Source organism: Gymnogyps californianus, chromosome 2 (genome assembly GCF_018139145.2).
Source record: "Gymnogyps californianus isolate 813 chromosome 2, ASM1813914v2, whole genome shotgun sequence".
NCBI classification, from domain to species: Eukaryota; Metazoa; Chordata; class Aves; order Accipitriformes; family Cathartidae; genus Gymnogyps; species Gymnogyps californianus.
The window spans coordinates 161,008,277-161,036,127 of record NC_059472.1 but is presented as its reverse complement, the minus strand read 5'-3'; the positions used below and the strand labels follow the sequence as shown (position 1 = coordinate 161,036,127).

Sequence of the window (27,851 nt, the reverse complement as noted above, 5' to 3'; positions counted from 1 at the left end):
AAGAAAAAAAACGACCTGTATGTTGATGACAGGGGAAATGCCCAGAAACCATGCGCTGGTCCACCCAGAGCACAGGTCTGTAAGCTTTTTAGCAGCTCTGGCAAGGTTCTGCTAGCACCTCTACAGGAACTCTTACCTTCCTCCCAGCTGAGACCCCAGACCTCCCAGGAGTTACTCCCAGGAGCTGGCAATAATCAGCTTTGAACTGAACCACTACCTGCAGCTCTGCCTCAGGGTATGTTCCAACAATGCATTAAATCCAGCTGTAGGGCTTCTAATACTGGCCCAAAAACGCCCCAGACATGACACAACGCACTGATCCGACATGAACTTGCTTCCACTTCAAATTTGCTATACAAACTACCAAGTTAACCAGCTACCGACGAGCTTTCTGCATGATCAGGTATTATCTGTTCCCAAGAAGCTGGCATAAAAGCTGACAAATTCCTTATTGTGTGCTCTAATTCAGAAGAAATATGATTGTCACCCAATAACTAATCGGAATCATATCTCTACTGGTCGAGTGAGCCAGCAGTGACAGGTTTTTTATTAATGATCACAAAACCAATGCTTCACACAGCATTCAAAGACAGACTATAGCCAGAGCTCTAAGAGGTGGTTATAATGGCCAGGAAACTTAATGATGCACTTGCTCTTCATGCATCTCTCCCCAAGAATATATCATATTGTGCTTAGATAACGAAGGCCTACCTTCTTTGGTGCCCCAGTGGGCACTAGCTGCCTGAAACGGAAGGAAAAGGATGAAGTTAAACTGTGAATCAGCCAGTTTAGCAAGCTGACCTACAGAAGGAAAAACATCCACCTTCCACATGTCATTGAGACTGTTGAGCTGCTAAGTGTTTCTTGAGGGTCCCCAAGATCAACTCTGGCATAGAGATATTTTGTGCTTGAACACAACATCTTGCATATCCTTTATTGCTAAAAGGTGCCATCAATGCAACCAGCCCTCAAACTCTGAAATTGGTCTGACTAGTTCTCAGTTCCACAGACCCACTTCCTCCCCGTTAATGTACCTGTCTCTAAATTTAGTCTTAAGCTTATGATCAGACTGTATTAGCGTTCTGTTTCATCCCATACCTTACTAGCATAAAAGTTATACAATGAAAATGTACTAAGAAAAAAAAAATACATTAAAAATGAAGCTTTCTCCCACAAAATACAGAGTCAACTTTGCAACTCACTTCCCCATGAAATTAACTCTTTCATGCAGGGTGAGATTTTAAAAACCACAAAAAATTATGATCGATGCTATCAAGAACTGCAGTAACACAAAAACAGGAGCAGCCTGTCTTCACGGGTCTGGATGTTTGGCATGTTCTAAGCACAGGACAAGAGTCCTTCTCTCATTTACATCATATTTGCACGGAGTTTTCACCTTGCTTCAAACCATGGCATTTCAGTCACAGCTAGATGCAGACTCAAACTGAAACAATAATGGAATTGCAAGCCGATTTCTGAAAATTAAAAATCAGAAGGAAACCAACTACACAATGCAATTCACTTGTAATAACAGAATAAAAGTAGCTCCTCAAGGGAAAAACTATGAAAAAAGTCTAGAATTGATTGCAGTTTTTTTCCCTACACACATCCGCACGGATGCCAGCTTTGTATGGCACAGCAATCACATTTCTGCATGCAAATGGCCAGTTCTATGTGTGAAAATTTCAACTGTGTGCTTAACTACCCACTTGTGTTCAAACTGCTGTAAATACAATTTACTACCACCCAAATGAAAGTCTATTTTTCAGAACTTCTTCCACAAAGGTGAGAGCCAGTGGAGCCTGCTGTGTTAAAGATAACATTCACGATAGAACTGATGCCCGATTTTTATCTGCCTAATGACTAATAATTTAACAAAACAAAAAATAATCAAATTTTTAATTTTAATCTTAAAATCAAACACAAGAATCAAAATACTCTTTAGTAAAAAAAGTCTGTAAAAACATCCCCACACAATTAATTTTAAAAGATTTTCAACTGTGTTTTCCAATAAGCGTATTGAAGTTGAGCCAACCTCAGTTTGCATGTAGACCTCAGGATTCTGGCTGTAAATCTTTGCTATCTGGTTTCCTGTAAAACGCTGAGAAAGAAATGCAAATGCTTAGAAGCACAAACCCTAAATGGAGTCAATAATCATTAACTCTGTGTAATGAGTTCAGTACATTGCACTTTGGATATTTAATTTGCTTGATGCATGATGAAAGTCAGTACACAGCATGCAATCTGCACTAAACAGGCTATAACGCACAGTCTCATTATGAGACTTTTGCTCACCTTTTGAAAAAAAAAGCATGTGAAAAAGCATTACTATCCATAATTTACATTTCAGAAATGACAGTTCAATGGAATGAATCACACTTATTCTGTGCACAGGAACCAGCACAGTTCAAATGCTGCCTTCAAATCCTTGAAAAGGTTTAAGCTACCCAACCTATGTACCTCTCTGCGAGGCAGGTGAATTCGGAGCAAAGCAGGAAGTTTCATACTCAAAGAAGTAACTCCAGCACAGGCTAATAGTTGTAAGAATAATTATTTTTCATCCATGTATTATATCAAATAACAAAAAACTTCTAACACTGAAACCTTAACCTTTAGCAAGTTAAAAATAAACTGTTAATGGTATGCAAAGTCTGATTTCAACACTGGCCATAAACCCTGCATGATCATTCAAAAACAGAATCAGCAATTTGGGAGGTCAGAGCCTTATTCTGTTGAACCAACAGTAAGAGTAGCCAGGTGCTGGGGTGCCTGGAGGGCAGCCCTGCTCACACTCCGTAACTCATTGTCACAGTTACAAGAGAGGGAAGTGTCAGGAAGAGGAGACAAGTGACAGAGTACTCTCTGATAGCATCCCAAACTTCTGAAACACTTCTCTTCGGTCAACAGCTGCTTGTTAGCCTTCAGGGGACATTAAAAGGCCAATCTTTTAATTGCAGAAGTAACCTAAAGCAGTCATCCACAAACAGGGGGGTCCTAACCCCAAGTAAACCTGTAATACAAACTGGACTGCCATCCCAATGGAAATGTAGCTGCACAGGAGCTCCCAGGGGAGAACCAGGCCCTGAGACTGTAAGCATGGCCACCAAACACCGCATTTTGGAACCACTGGCCAAATGCAACAGCTCGCCCCAGCTGCTTCCTGCAGCAAAATTTCCAGGGTTTGCCTAACTTCACTTTACAATTTCCACGTCTTCCTTTGTGAGACTACTGCAAAGCACAATATCATTGGAGTTCCTTCAAAAACTCTCCCTTTCATAGTTAATGGCTGATCGTTATCAACTGCAGTACCACTGTAATGGCAGAATTGTTTCTATCACAAGACTCTGCTGAGGACTTTCTTCCCATTTACTCCTTACCTCATAGGCTCGAGAACCAGTGATACTCGCTAGGTGCTGTGCTCCCCCCACGGCTTTCTCCAGAGCGCTGCACTGGGAAGCTGTGCTAGAATCCATCCAGATGGGGCTGTTACTGACAGAAAAACAAGCCTGCAACAAACAACATCCTTTATTAGTAAGTCTGATCTCTAAGAAGTCCCTGCCAGAGTAATAGCAATACAGCAGACCTACGTATCAGCTTATAGTTCAGTTCTCTGACGTGCCTTCTGGTCTCCTCTCGATAATTACAGGAAAGCGGATATTGGGCAGCATGTTGGTCAGTGGTGAAAAGTTTAACCCAAACTTCACACCAGAGGGAAGCAACAGGCTTTTTCTGCTGTTACTTGACATAACCTGCAGCATGACGTCTCAATACACTCCCTTCGTAGCCAAAGCCCCAGGCCCTTTTATGCAAGTTTAGCCCCGCTTTTTAGAACCCCTCTCTAAACAATCAGATTGTCTTTCCACAGCTCTACTAACAGATTTCTCTTTAATGACTGGCATAACCATTTGGAAATGCAACTGAGGCTTAGTACATCACCAGAGAGCATTTTAATTCCATTTCCATGAGTTTTGCACAGATGAGATATTTCCAAAATCAATCATTTAACAGATCAGTTACACAAATGTCTCCCTTTCAACATACAACTGTCCCTTCTGATCTTGAAGTAAGGAAAGTACGGAGGTAACTTTTCCTTTCAAGAGGAAAGTTGATTCCTCCTTACTTTTCTTTTTAAATAAAAGTTTGTCAAGTCTATATTCAAAACTTACCAACTACACACACACACAAAATGTTGAGGTTCAACAATGTACTTGTTAGGAGTTTGTGTCCACACAATATTACACTTCCATCCTTTCAGAGGTAAGTGTAAACTGGTCTTTTTTTTTTTTAATATTTTCTAATTAAATCGCAAGCACTGCAAGGAAACTCAGCTACAATAGTATTTTTCACCACCATTTTTTGTTAACACAGACATGTAAAAAAATGTAAAATATTTACAGGTTGTTTACAAAAATATTACATTTCCTAAAAGAACAAACAGGCTGTTACTCTGACACAGAAAGATTCTGGGATGCCCACTGGCACCTGTAAGCTTTTAAAGCAGTATATACTGTCACTCAGGAGAAAAGGAAATGTCAAAAGCCCTGGAGCTGAAGGAATAACCAGTACATTTCACTTTATGCTGCAGGGGCATGCAACTCAGCCAAACAAGAGGAAAGGTTTGCAAGGAGAAAAGCAATGTGTAAGGATGAGAAAAAGGACAGTGTAGCTCTCCCTTCAGAGCTCTTTTATGCACATTACCTTTAGTGACTGATGTAAAGGCAGTTCAGGTGATGCATTCTTTAAAATTTGGATGCTTCCTTTTTTCCAGTATACACTCCCATGTTGCTGTAGAAAGTACAGAAACAGAAGTTGGAGATGCCCCGCCAAGCCACAAAGTTCATATCCTGATCTGAATTTCAAACTCTAAGGGACAGAGAACTCTCTCCAAACTAGGACCAAAAAAAATGCACCTTTTCAAATCAAGTGCCTCATTAAAAGGCTTTTTAAGATTGAGCAAAGCATATACTAAACCAGAAAATGTAGGAGTCAAGAGACAATGATGATTTTGAACTATAGCAACTTCTAGTGGGAACTATTATTATACCGCAAATAGCATTACATAGTTCTTTCAGGGCTCTTTGAGCTGTAGCCAGGGCTTCACAGTCAAGACTGTTAGTTCTGTGCTATTTCAGCACAGCCCCCAGATTCTTCAGTTACATGCCTGCCCCAGTCACCACTGCAGACTGCATAATATTGAGAAGATTATCTAAGCTTCATCTCTCAGATTGCTTCCTCAAGCCAGGTATCTCTAGTAATGCACCTGCAGGACACCCTAGGCAAACTGCAAAGCATCATCCAGTGACCCACTAATAGTTCTGATGACACCAAGTGCACACAGAACCCCCTGGGCACACAGTACTTGACCACGGTGTCATCTAGATTGTATTTCACATCTCTCTACCATTTCTGCAGACAATTGAGACCAAGTTTGTCCCTTCTTTGGGACAAACACCGGCACATCAGTGCACCTCCGCAGTGATCTGCAGCATAAGGACAAGGTTCTTCAAAGAGAAAAGGGAGAGAGACAATGTGGGTTGGAAGGGGGCAACTAAATGAAATCTGTTCTACCTGAAAGAATCTGAATGTAGCACCAACTTGATACCCTCAACTTGCTGAAGGATGGGTAAAATAAAGGGAATACGGGCAATCTGGAAATGCACTTCCTTTTTTCACTTGAGTAAGCTGGGGTTACTTGGCAGTCCCTAACATCTGTTCCACTGAAGAATTCATAACAGAGCCTTGATACCGGCTATGATTTTCAGACACTTTGCTCAGACTTTCAACTGAAATCAATGAAACATGGAGATCAAAGCAAGAGTTTTGATTAATTAGTCCCAGATATATCAAGATGAATAACCTAAACCTCATGTGTCAGAATTAGCTATCGCTTTGGTGCTGTCCTCACCCTGAGTATCTTGTGTGAAAGTTATAAAGACTTCCTTGTTTCACCAGAGTACTAGGAGACTGGCTAACTGACTAAATGTCAGGATGGGTTTTATAAATCTCAGAAAAAAGGCATTATGCACTACAGGCTAAATCACAGCAGCATCTTTGTCATTTCTGCATCAAAGGCTACCATCATTTGATTTTTGTTGTTCCTAGGCAGATCTCTATCCTAGCCAATAAAAACTGTGCTCAACAGGATGTTACTATGCCTTTAGCAAACTGCACTCCTCACTGTTTTTTCTACCCCATTTCCACAAGCACCTGGATATGCTGAAATTCAAAACGACCCCAGTCATTTCAGAATCTGTATGTACAAAGAATTTAAACAACAGGAAACCAACTAGTTATGCACTATACTGATCTAAACAACTGCACTGTAAACCTCTTCCTCCACTCCTACTGCCTTCTAGTGACTGCTTTGTGTGCTTCAGGTTTTAAGTTCCCCTGAGGAATGTGTCTCTTAATGGACGCTTACTTAGAAGCTTCGGTCTTACTTGATGTCATTATGGTGTTCTGCAATACAATTATTTAAATTAAATTTATCACTATACCTTATACTCTATTGAAGAAATATAGTAAGACTATTTTTTTTCTTTATAAACTAACCTGGCCAGCACCAGACAAAGCTCTGACTTGAGAGAAGTTAAAGCCCGAAGACTTCATCTTTTCCAAAATCATATCCAGAGCCTACAAGAACAAACAGAATCAAGAATGACTGTAACGAGCTATCAAATTATGCATACTCACAATCTCTGGAATTAAACAGTAAATTCATGTCATCACTGATAAGAGTTCATTGGCAGATAATGAAAAATTAGCTAATGACTATGGACTTCTCAAGAAGCTGCATAAATTAATTTACTAAGTAAGAGTCCATAAAAGAAAAGTTGAATCACACAGGGGAAAAAAAAAGATCTTTAAACAAGCTGAATCACAAAGATCCATTCTTTGAAACCTAAATAAGAGGCAAGAGTTAAAGAATTCCAATTCATAAAAAAGCCACTTTCAAGTGTGTAAGACACAAAGCAGGATTATCTTTTTCTGTTCTTACTTTTGGAAATCTATGAAATCTTAACAGGGTGCACCCTGCACCCCATCCTACAAGATGTTAGGGATCATCAATACCACTGCCCCCACTGTCAGCTGAAAACTCAAAGTCTCTTTTCAAAGGCTAATTCAAGTTAATTTTAGCACTTCAAGCACCTAGCTTAATTTTGTTCTTGCCGCATTTTCCTGAAGTTTAAAACCAAAAATTAACTCTATCTTTACATAGTCTCATTCAGATCAGCATTTCCCAGACTATCTTGACAAATGGACCACTGCAAGACTTCAAAATTTCCCAACAAACATCATATAACTATATCATTGTATTATTAATTTAATAATTACAACTGTTCCTGTTCATTATGGTTCAAAAGACCAACTGCAAGCAAATTTACCAAACCTTTGTCAACTACTGTGGATCACCAGCTGGGGGGTTTGTGACCTTCCAAATATCTTAACTATTCAAATCACACTAGTAAGACAAATTTACATAGTACCATGTGAGAGCAAGTGTTGCAGAATCTGCACAGAAGCAAGGAAGGCCTTCTTCTAGAATAGGAAAGAATGTTGTATTTCAAACTAAACACCAGTCAAAGTGACTGGGAATCACTGAATAAATTGCTCTTTAACCACTTACCAGTTGAGACATCAATTGGTTAGCAAAGCTTATTCTAAAAAAATAGTGCAAGTAACCTGGATGCTACAAAAACACAGATTCAAGCTAGGCAAAGCTGCCTCTTTTGCATATGAAACAAAAAGATGAGGAAAAAAAGAACAGTATTCTTTTCAAATGAGGGAAAGTCAGGAAAGGATTCACCACACATACAATGCTATAATAGTAGAGAGTGAAGAAAGAAACAAAAAAAACCCTCAAAATGTTAGCAACTTCCACTATGTTTGTTGATAACATTAATATTTGCATACCAAAGACACAGAATAAGACTTAAAAGAAACAGAATACAAGCAAAAGGACTATGTTGATTTGAATGATGAGTTTCACTATTGCTTGGAATACATTTCCATTTCAATAACAGCAAGGAAGAAGTTGAACCATATAAAGCTTGTTCATACCTTGACCCACATTAGCACAGGAGAAGTGACTGTCAGTCTGTCACTGTGAATATAGACTCCACCTTGAGTCCTACAGAAAAACGGTATTTTCGCTTGGTAAATTCAGCAACTTTTTCCCTGCCAAGCAAAGTTCTTCAAATTTATTAGTAACCAAAGAGAGTTTGCAATGCTTTTATGTTAAGAGCAAGGATACGATCAGTATTTGAAACCTGAAAAAGTAAAAGCCAGCTCCTAGGAGGTGACATAAGACATGTTTGACCCAATTGCAAAGTAAATAATTTGCAAGGAAAGGCTCTGATCCTGAAGTAAGATCTGTGACAGACTCCAATGCCGATACTGCTCACTGGCTCCAAGTAATACATAGTTGTTTCTAAGTTTCCTAACTGTCACCATTACTGGCTTGAACTTAGAAGATGAAATTCAATTTTTGCTGTTAAACCATCAAGTAAATAAACGTACTTCATTGAAACTTGTGACCACAGAGGACGACGTTTGTAAATTCTAGTCTGTTAACTGAAGTAAACAAATACTGTCATCCTACATCTTATTGTGAGATTTGGAACCACTGAATTTGTCTCCAAATGCCTTTCAGAAGTTCCCCTCATGCAATTTACTTGCTGTTATCTTAGCATTCCACCCTGACACAAAGGCAGTGCTTACTTCTGTGTCCCAAAAAGAAACAGTCATTTCCACAAGTCTGAAGTCCCAAAAGAAAAAAAAAAAAAAAAAAAGTTTATTTATACATAACACTTTGGGGTAGATTTTTTTAATGTATTTCCTATTGGGAGTTCTTGCCATATTTACATACCAAGGAAAGCAAGAGCATATACTACCCTTGCCAAGTGTGAAACATGAACATGGCATGAACTTTTTCAATGCCTCCACACATATCAATGAGACCACATAGGGCAACAGCCCCCCTGCCCCGATCTCCAAAGTTCCAAATTATATTTTCCAAGTAAAATATAAAAAGCCTTACTTAAATTCCGGAAGGTCTTTATCAAAATGAACATTATCCTCATAAATGACTCTCAGCTGTTCATCAATAGCAATGACTTTCAGCTAGAAGATATAAAACAGGATGTTAACAAAAACTAACAATAATTAAATAGCACTGATAATTCATTTATAATAATTTAATTCCCACAGACAAAATGGGAAAGAAGATCACCCCAATCCATACAACTCGCTGAAAGTATGGGCACAATTTTACATTAAACAAGTTATTATATGAATTTCCAGCATGCCACCTATTCAGCAACACGTGTATTTGTTTGCTTGCATTTCCCACCCCCATTTTCTTTCTCCGTAATCGCACAAGATTGAGACGCAGGCATATGCTAAAGAACAGCAAACGAATTACCAGGTTCACAGCTTGCATCATGGTAACCAATTTTTCCAATTTCTCCAAAGAATACACTACCTTAAAGATGCCATATGCTTCCCCCCCCCCCTTTTTTTTTGCCCCATCTTACCAAGGAACCTAACAGACCCTTAGGATACCTTGAGGACCTTCCCTGCTCCCCAAACGGTGAGTAAATCAAACTCTACCAGTCTGGCAAAGCTCAGTGGGCATTACACAAGTGTATTCTGAGCTTCTGCAACATATGGAAAGCAACGTCCCAAACAGGTAACTCCATAAAGCTGAGCTTTCTTGTAAGCACAAACTAGAAGAGTACCACAACCTTTCCTCCTCTGTCTTCACTCAAGTTCACCTAGTACAGAAGAAAAACATTAACAGCCTAGAAGAAAAGTGAGGAGGTAGCTCACGTTCTGCACATATTTCAACAAGAGAGAGAGTGCAAACCGCTGCTAAAGAACACACAAAAAAACCTACAAAGACTAAGTCATCTCAAAGAGTTGTACTCAAATAACAAGACCATCCCCATTTTAGCCATACCAATGTCGGGCCATTATTTATGCACTGGCACAACTCATCGGCAGTCTGATGCCCTGTGCTAGCTTAAAAATCGCTCTGACCCACTGCAGCTTAATTGGCTTTCTGCTTGCAGCAAAAACACTTGATCAGCCTAACCGGGATATGTCTTTTCAACGTCCCAAACTTCAGCACAGCTGTAATGAAGTGATTTATACTCACACACCTATTTTAAACATACTCAGGCCTACGCACAACTTGGGCAGAGTTTCGATTCAGAGTGTAGTAATACCCGATTGTGACGACAAATCAAAATTTCAAGAAGCAACCTGAGCATCCAGGTTCACAATCCCACCAGTCTTGATTCACACAAGGACACTGGAAAAGCTGGATTCAGGTGCAAATCCCAGCTCCCAGCGTGCCTGATGCCACAGGCAGAGGGGTCTCCGTGCAGCCTGCATGTAGAGAAGGGCCATAGCGCTCCTTCCTAGGATTAAATGCATCCCTAGCAGGATGGGGAAGCAGGACATGTTCGGACACGCAGCCTACAGCTTCAGAAAAGAAATGTGACAAACAGAAAGGGACGAAAGGATGTGCTTATGCAGGCGAAGGGAAGGAGGCATGCCAACAGCCAGGCACACGCAGTGCCTGTGGCCCACAGAAGCCTTAAAACACACGAAGCGCTAGGAATTATTTTGCATCAGCCGTGGCAGGCTGCTGGCGTGCGTGAACCCTCGGCGCCGAGCGCAGCACAGCATCCCGCAGCGCCCAGCCTGGCCCTGCTGTCAATGAGGAAACCCTGCGAAACAAAACCGTCGCTGGGTGTAGGAAAAGAGGCGATGAAAGCTGCTAGAGAGGAGGAAGGCCTGTTCCCCTTCTGTGCTGCCCGGCAGCACCGCGGTAGCTCAGCGGGCCACGATGGCGGGCGGGCCAGCCCGGGCCTTGCCCCCTTGCGGCTGCCCGAGGCCCGGCCGGGTGTAGCCGCCCGCACCCCCGCGCTTCAGACCCCCGGAGGTGGCTGCTGCGGCGGCGCCAGACGAGCCCCGAGCAGGGCAGGCCCCGGGGCTGTCCCGCCGGGCCCCCGGCCCCGCTGCCCTGCGCGCAGCCGCCGCCGGCCGAGGGAGGGGAGAGAAGGGGCGGGGGGAGGCGGCCCGGTACCTGCTGCGTGCTGAAATCCCAGCCCAAGTAGCAGGGAGCGGCCATGGCGCGGCGGGGCCCGCCCGGCCCTCACCCTTGCCCCGCCGCCGGGGAAGGGGAGGGGGTGGCTTTGCAGGCCCGGCCTCCGCGGGCAGGAGCCGCCAGCCCGGCCCTGCGGAGCGGGAGTAGGGGAGTTAATGAGTGCTCAGCGCACACGGAGCCGGGCGAGCTAACCCCTCATCCCTCCCTCACACGGAGGGGCTTGTGCGAGAGCTGTAGAGCAGGGAAAGGCTCAGGGGCGGTGATGTGATGGTGGCTTGCTCAGTGCCAGGGCTGTACACGGCAGCTGCTGAACCCCAGTAATTATGTGCTCTCATGTGGGGATCCCCCCAGCCTGCAGGTGCCCAGGTCGGTGAGAAAACACCAAAGGAGCTGTACTGTGGCCACCCGATAAACGGAAGCAAAACAAAAAAGGGGCAACTTCAAACCACAGTCCAAAGGAATTCATGAAATTTTAATATGACATTAATAGGTACCAGTCCAGTTGCGGTATCGCACTCTGGTGTGCACAAACACACACAGTATTCCATAAAAAAATGCAGAATTGTTACTTTGGCTGAATTTTTGGTTTGTGGTTTGCTTTTTTTTTTTTAGTTGTGAGGGTTTGGGGAGGTTTTAGGTTTTTGCATTACCTGCCATAACATGTGACAAGCAAAGTGGAACTGCTTAATCAAAAGAAGGCTCATCTAAAATACGCTTTCATTCTGCAATCAAGGCAGTATCTCAGCAGAGCCTTAATGAAGTCAAATAGGTTTTGCATGCTCAGGATCTTAAACTGTTTTAACAGTACAAATACTTAATTTGAAATGCCCTTTAAACTATAAAATGTTACTAAATTTTGTCATATACTGAACATTTTAAATACATTTTAAATATTCCCAGTGATTTCTCAAAGCCCTAACTCCCATAGGTTTATACTTTTAAGATTTCTAGTTATCACTGCAAAGAAAAACCTTTAAAACATTAATCCTGAAGACAACCTACAATGCAAACATTCTAATATACTGACTTTGAAACCAATCTTACTCTATCATATCACCTTTGAATATTCTGTATTGAGAGTACTTGTATTAGAAATGTGATCACAAAATCTTTAAATAAGACAGAGTTTAAATTAAAGTTGTCTGAAAAATATTTCCAGTGTGGGAATCCCTTCAAATGCATAGTGGTGTTGGCCTGCATTTTAGAGTCGAATCCTGCAAATTTATCTGAATAGTTTGCAATCAGGAAACATCCCAATGAAGTAAGTGGAAGTACCCGTCCATTTAAAAATAAAGGTATGTAGAATTGTCACCCAGTTTGTAGTTTGTCTTCTTTAAATCAGATGGCCACCAGGTAGCGGTGGAATTTCCCTGCCCCTAAGGAGCTCATGCTGGATGGACCTGTACCGAACAAAGGTCTCACTTAACCAAGAAGAGGCTGTGAAAGGCAATAAAGTTTTTAAAATGTTACCAAGAACTGTTTCCTTAGTGTAACTCTTACCAGACCACAAAGGACCAAATAACACGTAGAGGTTGCTTTTCCATTAATGCAGAACGTGGCTGGTGAGCCAGGGAGGAGAGGCTTGCTCTGCCCTTTAATTTGCTGCATATTCCCTATAAACAAGTACCAGATATGGAGGCTGAGGCTTGAAATGCTGCAATTTTCAAAATATATCTACTCACAAAAATGAAGAGAAACTGAAGTCAGTTCTGAAGAAAGCCGTAAGAATGATAAATTACTTCAGAAAAAGAGACATTAGTGGATTTTTAAAATTTTTTTAAAGGAGGTATTAAGGTTAGTAGAAAGGAAACAACAGTTTGTAAATAAATAAAGCAAACTTATGAGGATGTAAGAATCAATTATATTCTTCGGCAATCAGATCAGAAGAATAGTCCTGAAGAGCAAGAAATACTTTGCTTTAAATAGCACAGAAAAGTTGGGGCTGGAATAACCACCCTCGTGTTATCAGATCTCCTTAAATTAGGAACAAGGGTGCAAGGCAATAGGGTAGGAGAATCCACTCAAGGACAGAATGGGAATGTTAATGTTGCTACTTTCACTCTTCATGTTTTCCTAGAGAAAATAAGGAAGTTTGGAGAATCATTGCCTTACCCAGTCACTCTGTTGCCCAGCCTTCCATCAAGGCAGTCTTCTCTCAAATTTAGTTGTTTGTGTATGGAAAATGTGCATTGCTGCTGTTCTTTATGCATTAAAGTTCATGCTTGCAGACACCACCATAGCCTCTAAAATTGTTTCTTGAAAGCAAACAAGGTTTAGCTGTGCAGTTACCAGTGAAGTTGCATTCACGTACTAGTGATGTTTTAGCACTGACAAATCCAGAATTTCCAGAGGGGATGAACAAAATACCATTTATAATTGAAATGTCACCACTGCAGATTAACAGCTTGAGGCAGAGCACAGATTAATCACTCAAGACACGTAAAGCAGGGTAAAGGGAAAAGCGAGTTTATTCCCCTTTTCCTATTAACTAGTTTCTGACCTGATGGAGAAGCAATACTTCCATGATCTCCTAGGCCCTTGGCTGTTTTGATAAGTTATAACTAGTATGCCAATTAATGCTTTTTTTTCTTCCCCCACTGTCAACTTCAACTGCACATTCATTTCAATTCATTGCAAAACATAAATTACAACTGTATTCCGTATTCCTACATACTGAGATTTTTCACTTTTTATTCTCGAGTATCAAAATCTGCCTCTGATCTCAGTGGCACCCTGATATGAACTTAGACTTAACTGCATTCTTCAGCTTTACACAGGTGAACTCCTTCAAAAACAGTGACAGCCTAACTACCATGCTTCATTATCATCACATCATCTTAGACATGCCAATAAGCTAGAGAACAGATAGACCAGATATAAATTAGGACTACTATATTGACAGCAGTCCAGCTATCCTGATTTACACTGGCTACATAATTTAATGGGATGTGGAAGTACTCACACCTTCACAGGAAGTAACAGAAGTCCATGGGCAACTACAAAGCTACCAATCCTTTTGCTTCCAGCAGTAGATTTTGGGCATCTAACTAGTTATTTTAAGTAGCAGGACAGCCAAATATTTCTAAGCCCCAAACAGGTATTTCACATTTGTACATCAGCATAGGCTGGCATAGCAGAAACAATGGGACAGCTAAGAGTCAGTGCACAGACAGACATCAGTTATGCACATGCAATACAACCATGGCAGCCCATCTTAGGCCTAGCACTGTTAGGCCTGCTGGCACAATTATCCTTTTCCCAATAAGAAATCTTGTGGCTCTTTAAGTAGCCTCAGAAACATTAAACATAGTAAGCTGGGTCAGACAAATGCCAACCTATTTGCCAAGTAACCTGGTAGTCACCTGCAATGCTGTGAATTAGGTGGGAGATGTTTACAATGTTAAGCTCCAAGTAACACAACAATAACACATCACCTTAAAAAAAAAAAAAAAAAAAAAAACTCAGCTTGAGCACTAGACCTACCTACTGGAAAGATATCTGAACAATGACAATGCTCTAAAGGTCATTCCCCTCTACTTAGCATTGCAGGTGCTCTGTTATCACAAAATCTCCAGCAATGTTTAACCAAGTACTGATAATACAAAATACCACAGTACCATAAATTAAAAAATGAAGTTGCTGTTCTTTTTATTGAGATGGCATTATAACACCAAAAATGTTTTCCTTTAACTAAATATGCACTTACCTGTTGAAGTTACTTTTGCACATGATTTTGTAGATTCACATTGTGTTTGTCCATACGTCCAAATGCTGTGGAGAGTCTCATCATTCACTCTGTAAGAATAAGTACTTGACGTTTAAAAGCAGTGGATCGAGGTGGCTGTTATCCACTGCAATTTTACTGACTGTACTGTGAATGGATGAAAGTACGTATAAAGATCCAGCAAAAGCCCTATGCGTGAGTTCCACAAGAGAAAGCCCAGACCACAGTTGTTACATGGAGACTGAAGACATAGCTTATTTAGGTATAGTAATTATTCCACAAACTTATTGGTTGATTTAATTCTTGGCATATGCATATTCAAAATCCCAGGTGTGGTACTGCATTAACCAATTAAGGCCCTTTACAGAGACCTCATGAAGAATTGGCGCAGGATTCCATATAAAAGCATATACGTACACATGAACAATGGGTACAAGAAAAGAATTTAAATGATGGCTCAACTACACAATCTCAATTATACTGTCAGTTTCATAGGTATTGGTCAATCTGTAGCTTTTATTTAATCATGTACACAAAATCCTCCAATTTCACTTCTATCAAATTCAGCAGAACATGTGTTGACTTCAGTGGGTACTGAATCAGGCACTGTGGAATTGTATCTGGTTTTACATACTCTAGTTTTACAGATGTAATTTCATTGACTCAATTAGGCTACTAGTGATTATGAAGTGCAGTACAAATTCCTCATGAGATCTCTGCATGGAAATGAAGTGAAGGATGTTTCTGAATAGCAAATTATTTTTAGGACACTTTCCTCCCCTGCACAGATTTCAAGTCCATATTCATTCTCACAATATTAATAGTACTTCACCATCCTCTTTGGAGGACGATCTTAACTAGCGTCATTTGCAAGGCTTATCAAAGTTAACTTACACACCCAGCAGATTTCCTTGAAGATGAATACTGAAGTGGTTTGTGTCCTAATGCTAAAAAGCAAACATCTCAGAAGCAAGATGTTGTCATCCAGATAAAACTTTTCATTAACAACAGATTAACCAGTTCTTTCATGCTGTACTTGATTCTTATCAAACTCCACTTACAGATAAGTACATTTTATTGATTAAAAACAATCAAAGATAAACTCATTCCTACTCAAACAATGCCTGAAGTGGAAACAAATAAGGGCCAAGCCTTGCACTTGTCAGCACCATCCTGCAAGGATCAAAAATCATTTTGCAATCAAGAATGAATCAAAATCATGTCGTTTACAGGTGGAAAAAATCAAGGCAGAAAATTTATATAGCTTATCCCATTCGTTTTAGACTCTGGACCCTGCCTGAAATCCTCCCAGAGTTCCTATATGCGTATTATGTCTGTTGGGAGAATGAATAAACGCAGGCTACTGTCACCTCCCGGAGCTGTAGCCATCATAACTCTATGGATAGGAAACAGTCGGAGAAGTAGTTGGTATAGAAAAGATACTTAGGTAGCAGTACCAGAAATGTGAACTCCACTTATCAGTAACTGGAATTTAAGGCATCTGTAGGATCAAGGAAGCTTCAATGAATTTCCAAAATCCTCTGAAGAGGACTACTGAAGGCCATTCAGTTCCCTCACACCCTCTTCTCATGGACAGTTTTATGAGGTCAAAATGGAGTAAACCTAACCATCTTGTTTGTCACACTAATTTAAGAAACCTGAGAACTAAGGAGGTGGCCAGGGAACCTGCAAGGGAAGATGTCAGGGTTCATTTGTTTAAAATCTCTAACTAGTAAATACCTTCAGTTTCTTCTCAGACTTGCCTCTGCACATTGTGACTTCTAAAAGGGAATGTCAGAAGTTCTCAGTGGGCAAGGACAGCAGAACTACAAAATTAACAACTCCTGACCCTAAATTTTGGATGCTGATCGTTTGCACAGGGGGAGAGATTCCAGTCCTAACAATGCAGACAACCAACAGAGTGAGCAGCCGTCTAACAGAGCAAATTTCAGCATTTTAGTTTACTTTCCACAGCAAGTAACACTCCAAAGGAAGATTATTTAATCCTCAGCACCAACACAGTCAAGACAGAAGAACAGAGGGTTTTAAATGCTGCTTATGCCAGGCACAAAAAACACATACAGAACATCTGCTGCATTTAACTCCTCACAACGAGCACCATTCAATTTGACATAGATGAATCCAGTGACTTCAGCGTGACCGCATTTACCATCCACAAAAAGAAAAAAAAAAAGAATGTGGTTCTGCAAAGGGAACTGGATAGCACCAAGTTCCCAACACATGCAAAGCCAGATAGGTGAGTATCAAAGGTAAAGCACACGACGATTGGTATGAAATCCTCAGTGCTAACTTGGTGTGCTTGATTTAAGCCTTCACAGACACCCAGGCAGAGTGCAGGATCAGAGATGCCAGAGTTCACCACTGGACTTGGAGCAATTTGGAGATTTCTACAGCTTCTACCTCATTCTGGGCACACCAGTGTTTTGCAAAACCCCTCCTGATCACTAGGGCTGGATCAGTGGTACAGGATTCAGTCACCTGGGAACCTCAGGGATCTAAGGAACAGAAATTTGGCAAGCCATTTTACAGCCTGTACTAACCAGGCAACCTTCTCAGACCAGCTAACAAAATAACATTCCTGATTTTTTTTTTTATATACAGATATATTGATATATACCTACATACACACACACTACCTAATTATATTTACATAAAGACCCCAAGGGATAAAAGGGGAAAACAGAATCTTATCAAGGAAATGTGAAGGTGGACTACATACGACCCAAGGTCACCAAACCTTCAGAGGAACTTGAAGGACAGCTGGACCACCCTCCCTTTGACGCACTTGAACCCTTTATGTCTGAAAGCACATGAAAGGTCAGATCAGAAGAAACATCTCGAGATCATACTGAAAATTTGCATCATAGGCTCCTTCATCCCATTAGCATGGACATGCAGAGAGCACCAAAAAATAACCTTGCATCATCAGAAAGTCCTGTGCTCTAACTACTTACACCAATCCCTAACTGTGGCATGCTTTAAGGTTGTGCTTTCAAATAATAGAAATATATGTGCTCTTATCAAAAATCTCATTAAAAAGTAAACAATTGCTATTGATTCTACTAATACTGTCTGGAACGCAAATAATAGCAGCCACCCTGTTTCTACCTTTCTTTTTCTTGTTACATTTTCTAACAATAAAATAGTCACTTTCTAACACTTCAGGACTGCATTTAAATTAAAAAAAAACACTACAGAAAGCTAGAGAAAGGGGATTATTACAGTAACTTTGATTTTCCTTCTCTGTGCCAGTTAAAATTGACAGATATTTGTATTCTATCTTTGTAACCTGCATGAACAGTGTTGGACATGTCTATAATTCTGCACATGAACAACATGAATAATCATAAATACCTCTGGTCTCAGGTGTGCAGTAAAATCCAGTGTTAAAGGAAGTGCATTGAGTCAGTTAGCCATTATGAGCATTTTTAATTATCTTTAAATCAACAATTATTCCTATAAGGTCCTCCAAACAATTTTTTAATAAAAAACTAATTTACTAGTCACAAATTAATTAGGATGAGATAAAATTAGTTGCATCTTTTTAAATGAGATTTTGCAACCAAGGTCAAGGGCAGTAAACATCTACTTCAAGTTTTAAAAGCCATTGCTTTTGGATTATGAAGCACTCAAATTTTTTTGCCTCAAGGAAACAAAGAATTGCTTCCATTGTGTGATGGAAGAACAGACTTAAGGGAAATAGGCACTTCAGACTTCAGTGGATAATCAAACAAATATCACTCATAGACAACGTTTGGACAGGAGTTTGTTCAATTAAAGAAAGACAAGTTTTTACACAAACCTAATCATGGCAATAAAATTTCAGAACCTATAGTACTGTTAGGAAATATGCGTGCCAGTGCTAGGAAATGGCTTGACTGCTTATATTCCTCAGCAACCTACAAGCCAAATGGAGGCCTCTAACATTTAAGACTAAGGCAAACATACAGTCATACCACTCCAATAGTGCCACCTGCTGCGTATTTCAAAAGTATACAGTGGTCTGTAGATCCAAGTAACTCAATTTAAAGACTGAACGATTGACTGATTTAAACAGAAGTCATAATTTTGTGTGCATCTATGACAATATGAAAATTTAACTTTTTTTTTTAATTAGTAATACCTAAACAGACTAGGGGTGCAAAGGAAGTTGTTCCACTATGGTATAAGAACAGAACCCATGGGTAATCCATTTTCAAGTTTATCTCAGTGGCATAACAAGGATTAGTTACATCAGCTCACTACACACCAAAACCACAATTAACCCCATGTACTTTGTGATATCATGCAGATTAGACCTGCAACTCATTTTATGAATCATATCCTGGTTGCAAATTATTCACAAAACACACACATGTATGTGTGCCTTGATAGCAAAGTATACACACGCAAACATATAATACACACTCCTGAGACTGAATCAAGATGCCCTGTTCACAGGCTTTCCCCGAAAAGGAAACAAACTGCAACTTATATGGGATTGGCTCAGCAAAACAAAAGCTAATCCTGTTCCTGGTTCCACCGCTCTGCTGTACCACCTGAACCCATTCACTTCATTTCACTGGGCATCTGGTTTCTTTTCCTGGTTTCTGGTTTTGCTGCTTATCTATGCAACTGTTTGGGAAGAGACTGCCTTGTATAATCCATTTGCGTAACTAAGTGTGATGGCTTTTCCATGATCCTGAGGGAATGGTATAGTACCAATAATTAATAATAATAATAATAATTTCTGATCAGATACAAACTCGTTATACTTTAAATGCTCTTCTAATGAGAAGTTAAGTGTACATCTTTTAAGACAGAGCCTATGTTTCATGTTCAAGGATGCTATCCTGGTGATTTTTTCTGCAACACATAGTCAGGTTGCACAAGTCACTTGCACAGGAGGTCAGCGAGTCAAATAGTGTGACTGGAATTTTAAAAAGGTTGGGCAACTTTTATGACCATTAATAATGTTTGTATTGAATACCAGCTCAAACTGTGATGAGGTTAATTAAATCTCCTGCCCCAGTGTATAAACCAACTGCCTGAAGGTCCAAAGGAGGATTCCATGTGCCAACAACTCAGAACGCTGAACAAACAAGGCAATTGAGGTGCTCCTATCTACAGATCACTAGGTGTTTGCCACTACTGAAGGCAGAATATCAAAGCAGATCTACCAAAGCCACGATACATCAGAACAACTCTAACATGACACGTGCTTTTTCCAGGGTCAAGAGAGAAGCTAACTTGAAGAGTATCTACAGTGTCTGACAAAGTATTGTGTTTACTGTTCTTTCCCTGGCTAAGGCAGAAAAAGACTGCAGTTGAGGCAGGCAACACAATTTGCAAGACACAAGCATACTGGGAAGGCAAAAGCAATTATTAATAAGTAAATTACAGCACACTTACACATGTGAGCCTGCTGAGCCTTACCAGAACTCTATGCACTGCATAACTAGAGTCTTGTCACCTGCATACACACTACTTCCAAAGGGATTCCCAAGATGTGCAGGATTTGAGCCTGATTCAGTAAATCATTTACGATGCAAATCATCACATAATTTCTGCCAATAACTGGAAAAATACAGCACACGGGCATTCTTTCCACACACTGCCCTTTCACAATGTTTTTTTATGCAGTGTTTTTCACTGCAAGGAACCTAGTAGATGCACAATTATATTAAAACTACTCTTTAACTGTGTTAGTTTTTCACATACTACTCTCTTGGGCCCTTGCAACAGTATCAGATGGACCTATTTCAGGGACAGAAACGTGCAGTTCATAGTCCAGACATAGTCTCATACTTTATTTGATATGATCAAAAGCCAGGTAATTTTAAAATTTCTGCCTCATTATTAAATAATACTATTATATGTATGGTAAGTTTTAAAATGTGGCTTACCATGCATTTAAAGAGTTTGTTCGGCTTTCAGTAACGAAATGATTACTTCCATAGTTTATTTCATTTTATAGAAAGGCAGAAAACCTGAATGAACCAGAGTAAGGCATTCCTATCTCCAGCCTCCCAATTCCAAGTGTCATTGGCACGTACTGTTTTGACTCTGCACCCAGGCCTGAATACTTTTAACACATTCTTAAAAGGGAGCAATGAGCACAAAATTATTAAGGTATAACAAATCCTCCCCTCCCACCCCACTGCCCCAAGAAGCAGCAGCAAGAATGAAACTGGATGAAAGTTAAGGAAGGGAGAGTGGAGGGGAAAAGACACAAAATACATGGAAAGAAACCTGAAGAAAGATTTCCCTGGTGGAACTACTGTCTTGGGGAGGTCACCATGACAGCATCCCTTTAAGAATTAAAATTGCTACATAAACCAGTGTTACCCAGCCCTTTGTGCACCTGACTGTGTTCAATGAGGTTTTGTATTTCACTGTTTTTTTTGGCAAAGCTTCATATGCTCACAACCTTAAGTCAACATTAAATCCAACTATCCAGTTATAATCATGAACTCTGTATGCAGTAGCTCCAGACGCACTGCATGAAAACAAGCTGACTGAAGCCCACAACTTCAGAGTAGACCATGCAACTTCTGAAAGAAGTCACCGAACTTGGAAGAAAGTTACTTCTTCATTTAGGAAGATTTCAGATGCTTCATACTTGATTTGCTTTTTTGCCAACACAATGAAGGAAATGTCTTGCTTCTGCATGACTTTTTCTTTCTTGTTAGAACAGATGGTGAAGGCTTACAAATACATGACTGGTATTTTTTCAGTGACTCATACGTCAGAGCAACAGGCTTCAGATCGTGATAAGCAGCCAACCAAGATGGATGTAAGCTTACTTGAGGAGCAGTATGACCATATAAAACAGAAGCAAAAACTGCAATCACACATTATTGTATTTAAAACAGGTATGCTTATATTTATAGGAAAAAATACAAATGTAGATGTAGCGACTATTTCTTTAAATCTTGAATAACTCCTAGCTTTGTTCTTTTAATGCTCAGCTTCAAGAGAGGTGCAAAGTTAATTCCTTTTCTGTCATTTTGGGGTTTTATTCATGTCACTAAATGGTGGTCTTATGTTTATATCAATTAGCTTCACGGCAGTGAAATACTAACATGAATTTGAAACAGATGAACCTATTTGAGAAAGGGTTTTACAGGTTTTATGTCAGTAAAGTAAAATTCTAAACATAAATGGTAACTCTTACAGGAGCCACGTACTTCATGTCTATCATCAGTGTATTTCTTCAATGTATTCTGTAACATTTCTGCTCTCTTGAATGCTTCCATCAGAACAAACAAATCTGGGTTTTCTGTCTCTTTTCCCCTTCTTTATCTGTGTAAAGAAATGTGTCCTACAAGACTACAGGAAGCAATAGCAAATATCAAGTGACTAGCACAAGTTGTTTTTTTGTTAAAAAAATAACTTATACCAAGAGTCATAGTGGGTAACTAAGACACAAGCTTTGAACAAGAGGTCCTGTTTTGAAAGTATTTTCACTGCATATTGCTTGGAAAGTACATAAATAGAAAAACAAGTAACAATATGTATCACTCATCTACCTGCTATGTCAGACAGATTTTATATAAGAAACTCAAATATTTTAAAGTTTTCAGTTAGACTACTGCTTACAATATTACACTGATACATTTTCATTTACTTTCCAAGTTAAAGTGATATTGAGAATACTAAGTTAATTAAAGAAGTTGTCTTCTGAATTTAACTGCAATATGAAAAACATGCTTTGTTTACCTCTCATATTAGTATTTGGCTCAACAAATGCAGAACTTAGGTTATTTCATTCTTTACATTTTCCTCTACATTTTTCAGCAGTTCTAGATTTTGGCTGTGTCAGACTATATAATCAAAACATTTGGAAAAAAACACATAATTATGAACTATACAACAGATTCACTTCTTCAATATTCTTTCATCCAAATGTCTAGAAATTCTTATGTTAAAAGAATTTAAATCTCTGTGAGGAAGAAAAAAAAATATATATGTATAAAAGCTCATTTTATCAGGTATGAAAAGGCAACTAACTTGAAGACAAAACAGCCCATCTAATCAGCTATAGCAAAAATGTAAGTTAGTTAAAGAAAGGAAGCAGAAGTCTGTATTCACATTAAATTCAAATGAAGCTTCAGATATAATGAATGTAATCAGAGCAGATTTTTCACAAGGACACCATCTGAAGATTAAAGAAAAGGCATAAGAAAGTAGGACTGCATAGTTTCTGGGAAGTTTAAAATTTAGTAGGGCTGGAAGTTCACATATAAATATTTTCATACACATACACATAACCCAAAACATTCACAAAACCACATAACCTACTGCACTGAACTTCTATCTTTAAACAACCTGTGTAGAAAGGATTCATGTTACTGTTCGAAGCAGTTGAAGTTTGGGGGTTTTTTGTTATGCTGAGCTCTCTATGTCCTGAAAGTTGATCTTATACATTCCTATGGTGCGGAAGCTGGGAAAACCTATGAAATGGCTCAGCACTTTGAACCTGTTAGATGCATCAGTTTCCAAGAATATGTCAAGCAGAAATGAACACTGCCATATTGGGATAGCCTACTGCCCTACACTCCTTAAGTTACGAGCTTAAACTATCCACAAATTCCAGCTAGTACCAAAAGGCAGTCCATGTATGTATTAGTATTTTGTACTGACAGCAAATTGTTTCCCTACCTAGAGGGTAAGATTATGGCTGGGCTGGGAAGGGGACGACAACGACAGCACCACCACAACCCCACACGTACACACAAACCTGAAAGGCCAGACACAAAAAGCTCATGAGATTCAAACCTTATGGAAGGAGGGCACCTTCAGTCCCTCATGGTCTTAAAAATCCCTGCCAAAGGTCTTTGTTCTAACTAGTAAAACCCTAAATTGTTCCTGCCTGACAGACCAGCTGTCCTTCCGTGATACCACAAGCATTTTGAGCATGTCAGGTCTATTGCACCACAGTTGGAATGGTAACTCCAAGTTTCCTTGAGGACTTTTAGCTTTGTATGTCATTACCTGTTTGCCAGAGTCATGAAATTGTGGACCTTTAAAAGGAACTTAAGATCCTCTAACTTCTCTAGGTTTTTGACTGGTGGGTTAGTAACTGAGAAGTCACCTGAAAACAACTTTCTTCTGTTCCTTACCCACACAGGTACATGTTCCTTACACACAGCCACATTCACGCTTCTGCCTCTTCCTGATTATTTGAGAACAAAGAGCATGAAAAGATTTGAAAGTCGCCAGCTAGGGGATAATACAGCAGTGTATTCATTATTTATTGGCTAAGAAGCTGAAAAACAGTATTTACTTTAGGAATTAAATGGGAGCATTCAGTGCACACAGTCACAACAGAATAAACACTGGGGCTCTGACTGCAGAAATCTCTTCCAAGTATTTCCCAAGCTAACTTGAAATAACATTAACTTTTGTCACTCCAGAACCTTAAAAATATCTATGATGACAGCATACGAAAAAGGCCAGATGGTGAACAACCCTGCAAGAAGGCTATAATGCACAATTTATATTTAAAAAAAAAAAAAGAAACAGGCCAAAGATCTGTCTAATTAAAGCTTTCTTTAGAAGTTTAGAGAGTGCTGAACGTGTGTTAATTCAACACACAGTGGTTCAGGACTCTCACATTTCTATCCGTCATTGCTCAATTTTGTGTGCCACACCTGTAGCCAAGGAATCAAATCAAACCTGAACTCAAAACCAGTCCAGACTATTAAAATTGGACTAGATGCATTACTTTGAACTCTCTGATCAACTCAAACCAGATCGTAATTCTTCTGATGACCATTTCATAAGGTTCAAGATAAAACTTGATGTTGCCTATCAATGCCAGTTCAGCCAAGACTGCAATTACATCCACAAGAACATGTAAAGCTGCATCACCTCAGTCTCTCAGTTCCTTCTCTCTTGCTTTTTCTCTCACATATGGAGAACAAGCCCTAATTTTTGTAGCTTGGTGCTATACTGTGCTGTTCTGCAGAACACACAGGGCTCTATTTAGCAAATTGACCTTTTGTAGCCACCCAAGCTCAGCTTTATTTCCTGGATAAAGTCCAGTCATAACTTTGATTCTCACTGTTAAATGATAGAGAACTGTGTGGTCTTATCTCTATGAATGGTTTCACCCTAGGAAATTCTGTTAGCCTACTTCACTGTATAGACATATGCACAAACACATCTGTATCTCTAAGCTCTGCATGTGCTTTAGTCTCCTTTCTCCTGGTAACACTGCAGGACAGCGGAAGACGTGGGCTGATACAGTTCTCACTCCCAGAGCCATGCTGCAAAGCAGCTCTTATCAGATCAACCCTACGTGGCCAATCCAGGGAGCACAAAAAATTCTGTGATATTATGCTGGTGTTGTTGCTTCAGCAGTGGGAGCCGAAGACAGTAGTGAAAGCCCCTCCTTAGCTGAAGCCCTGTTGTACAGGTTCATTTACTGCCAGTAAATCAGCTGGGTCTGACACCTTCAAATATTTGCTCGTGAAGATGGTATGAAAGACAGCTATAAAGGGGGGGTTGTGCTGTTGGTTTTTTTAAAGGCAGTATCCTATTCGAACTAGCTTCATTTCAAATTCAGGGTTACAATTCTTTTTAAATGGCTATTCAGATATTCTGTTTCAGAATATAATCGGCACTCTTCTATGTCTACTTTTTTCACTTTAATATGCGTCATAACTCATACTGCAGACACAGTTCCTATAACTCAACCCTGTAAATAAGGTCAGCATTCTGCACAACTCCTACTTTAAACTATATTTATACTAACTGAAGTATATTTCATTAGTACTTGCAATGTCAACAGCAGTGTTTATCTTTAGTGTAGCGGTTCAGTTTCTACTCATTTTCAAGGCACAGAAAGCCAGTCATGTTCAGTAATTTGATGGCTGCTACATGCAATTAAAGTAGCATTACCATTTCTATCCCTAATATCTTATACATTTCTAACAGTAACTTTCACACTGCTTTAGAAATTACGCTATAGGGATAGCAGAAAAAAAAGAAGAGACCAGATTCTCTCCCACTGTTACAGCTACTCTATACCATTCATGGAGCAAGCAGATTTTTCCTCTAAGTGATCATTCAGGCAATGCTAGTGTGATAAGCTATTTACTTTACACCATTTATACTGACTACAACAGTAAAATTGCAGTAAAATATTAAAATACAAGCCTATATGTTAATGATCCCTCATTAAGAAAAAGAGGAAAGAAACAACTTGTTTCACCCGGAAGCGGTCACAGTATTTTTAAGTTGTGAATCTAAACTTCAAACAGTATCAAACAGAACATTTTTGTCTTTCAAATCACAGCACCTACCAACACACGGAACAAGTCCATGCTCACTTTAAGAACTTTTGCTTACAAGTAATTAATTACTGAAAGGCAATTCTCAATCTGTGTTGTTAATGAGTCTTAGAGTACCAGTTAGATCAATATTGACTTGATAAATCTCCATTTTCATTTGACCAACCCTAGGGTAGCATTTATGTCCTCAGAACTGCAAAACTGAGCATGAAATATTTCTACTCCATAACCTGGCACGAGAAGAACTTGCACTACTCTCAGCCACAGATGGAAAGAGTACAGATAAACTCATCTGTGAAAGCTCTTGAGTTTATGCCACAGAAATTAGACCCTTAATTTCTGCCACCATACTAACATGCATATACGCATTTCTCTTGCAGGTGAACACGAATCTGTTCTCCCAGAACCAATGGTCAATGCTGTTTTAATTAATAAAAAAGTTAGAAGATCAAAGTCATTTACAGAACGTGTTCCTGTCAGAAATGTCAGACTGGAGATGACAAGCATACAAGACAACTCACCATGGCGTACTCACCTGGGAATTCACCGCCTGGTGCAAGCCCCTTGTCAAGGAGCTACCTGGGATCTTTCCCACTGCAAGAACAGACCATGCAGTTTTGACAATCAGAGACTGATTTCAAAGGGAAACGACACACTGCAACACAAGGAATTAGAAGGAGCAAGTGAAGTATCCACGCTCAATCAACTGGGACGTTCAAGCACATTGAACAGTTTCAGCAAAGAGAATGGTAGCAACATTTCAAGCACCTGCCAAAAGCCTCCTCTGAAATCAGCCACTTCAGCAGTTTGGACACATCAACATATTTCTTCCACAAAATGCATGCCAGCCTGCAACAAACTAAACTTTTACCCTTTCCCCAATAAAAAAGGACCGAGAATTTCTGAAGCAGCAAGGAGGCTTGGATTGTATGTCTCACAATGAAGACATTCAGTAATACAAAAAACTTAGTCAAAAACTTGCCTAAAACTTAAAATAGCAAAATAGTCTTCCTAGTTACATGGATCGACTTGCTGAAGGTCTACTACTCTTATTAGCCAAGGAAGATCCTTACTATATAATCTGTTGTTTTACAATACAGTGTAAAATGAGATGTTCTCATGAAGATGCTGGGCTGCAATGACAGATACTCACTTCTGTTATTCAAGATATAAGAGCAATTTTATCTTTTTTTTTCCCCCTATTTTCAGGTTACTGATTTTAGAAACTAAGATTTTATCACAGCAATATTTGAAATATCTCAAAGAGCTATAGCAAAGACTAGTAGAACTACTAATGAAGCAACTAGACTAAATTTCAGTATGGTACTATTTAATTAGACAATAAACAAGTAACAAATGAAACAGTATTGAAGGTGATTGGTACACTTAACATATGATTTCATCGTTCACTTTCCTGAAAAAAAGATATTTACGATACTTTCTGATGTACGTATTTTTAAAATCAATGAATAAAACCTCTGCTCCTTTCTATTGTTGTTTTAATGAGACTTAGTAAATGTCACCTTTTTATTATATATAAATCCTATAATAACATATTGTTGGTTCCCATCTATCCCCAGTATTTCATTAGAAAACAAAAGTCTGAAATAATTACTTAGCTCCCCAATACCATAGATCAACGTACCTTCCTTACCAGAAGTATAATGCATCTTTCTGCTGTTACAACTGTATGCGCACAAAGGGGACATAA

General features: G+C 39.5%; 2 protein-coding genes across 3 annotated transcripts in view; one reads left to right on the top strand and one right to left on the bottom strand.

The window, feature by feature from the left end:
- The window catches only part of XYLB (xylulokinase), a 91,369-nt gene extending 80,229 nt beyond the window's left edge, over positions 1-11,140 (bottom strand). For both annotated transcript variants that reach the window (XM_050892274.1, XM_050892273.1), the window contains exons 1-7: positions 11,096-11,140; positions 9,041-9,123; positions 8,062-8,131; positions 6,553-6,633; positions 4,699-4,785; positions 3,378-3,506; positions 2,036-2,101 (exon numbers count right to left, since the gene is read on the bottom strand). In XM_050892274.1, coding sequence (XP_050748231.1) covers positions 2,036-2,101; positions 3,378-3,506; positions 4,699-4,785; positions 6,553-6,633; positions 8,062-8,131; positions 9,041-9,123; positions 11,096-11,140 — 561 coding nt within the window. The remainder of the gene's footprint in view (positions 1-2,035; positions 2,102-3,377; positions 3,507-4,698; positions 4,786-6,552; positions 6,634-8,061; positions 8,132-9,040; positions 9,124-11,095) is intronic.
- A 10,346-nt stretch (positions 11,141-21,486) lies between these two features.
- C2H9orf152 (chromosome 2 C9orf152 homolog) lies at positions 21,487-27,083 on the top strand. The gene is made up of 2 exons (XM_050892277.1): positions 21,487-21,715; positions 26,521-27,083. The coding sequence occupies exons 1-2, from the start codon at positions 21,487-21,489 to the stop codon at positions 27,081-27,083; spliced, it is 792 nt and encodes a 263-aa protein (XP_050748234.1).
- Positions 27,084-27,851: the final 768 nt, after the last annotated feature.

Coding starts and splice junctions, on each gene's coding strand:
- C2H9orf152 (XM_050892277.1), top strand. CDS start 21,487: ATGAAGGAAATGTCTTGCTTCTGCATGACTTTTTCTTTCTTGTTAGAA. Junction 21,716..26,520: donor CATTATTGTATTTAAAACAG/GTATGCTTATAT, acceptor TTTCTCTTGCAG/GTGAACACGAATCTGTTCTC.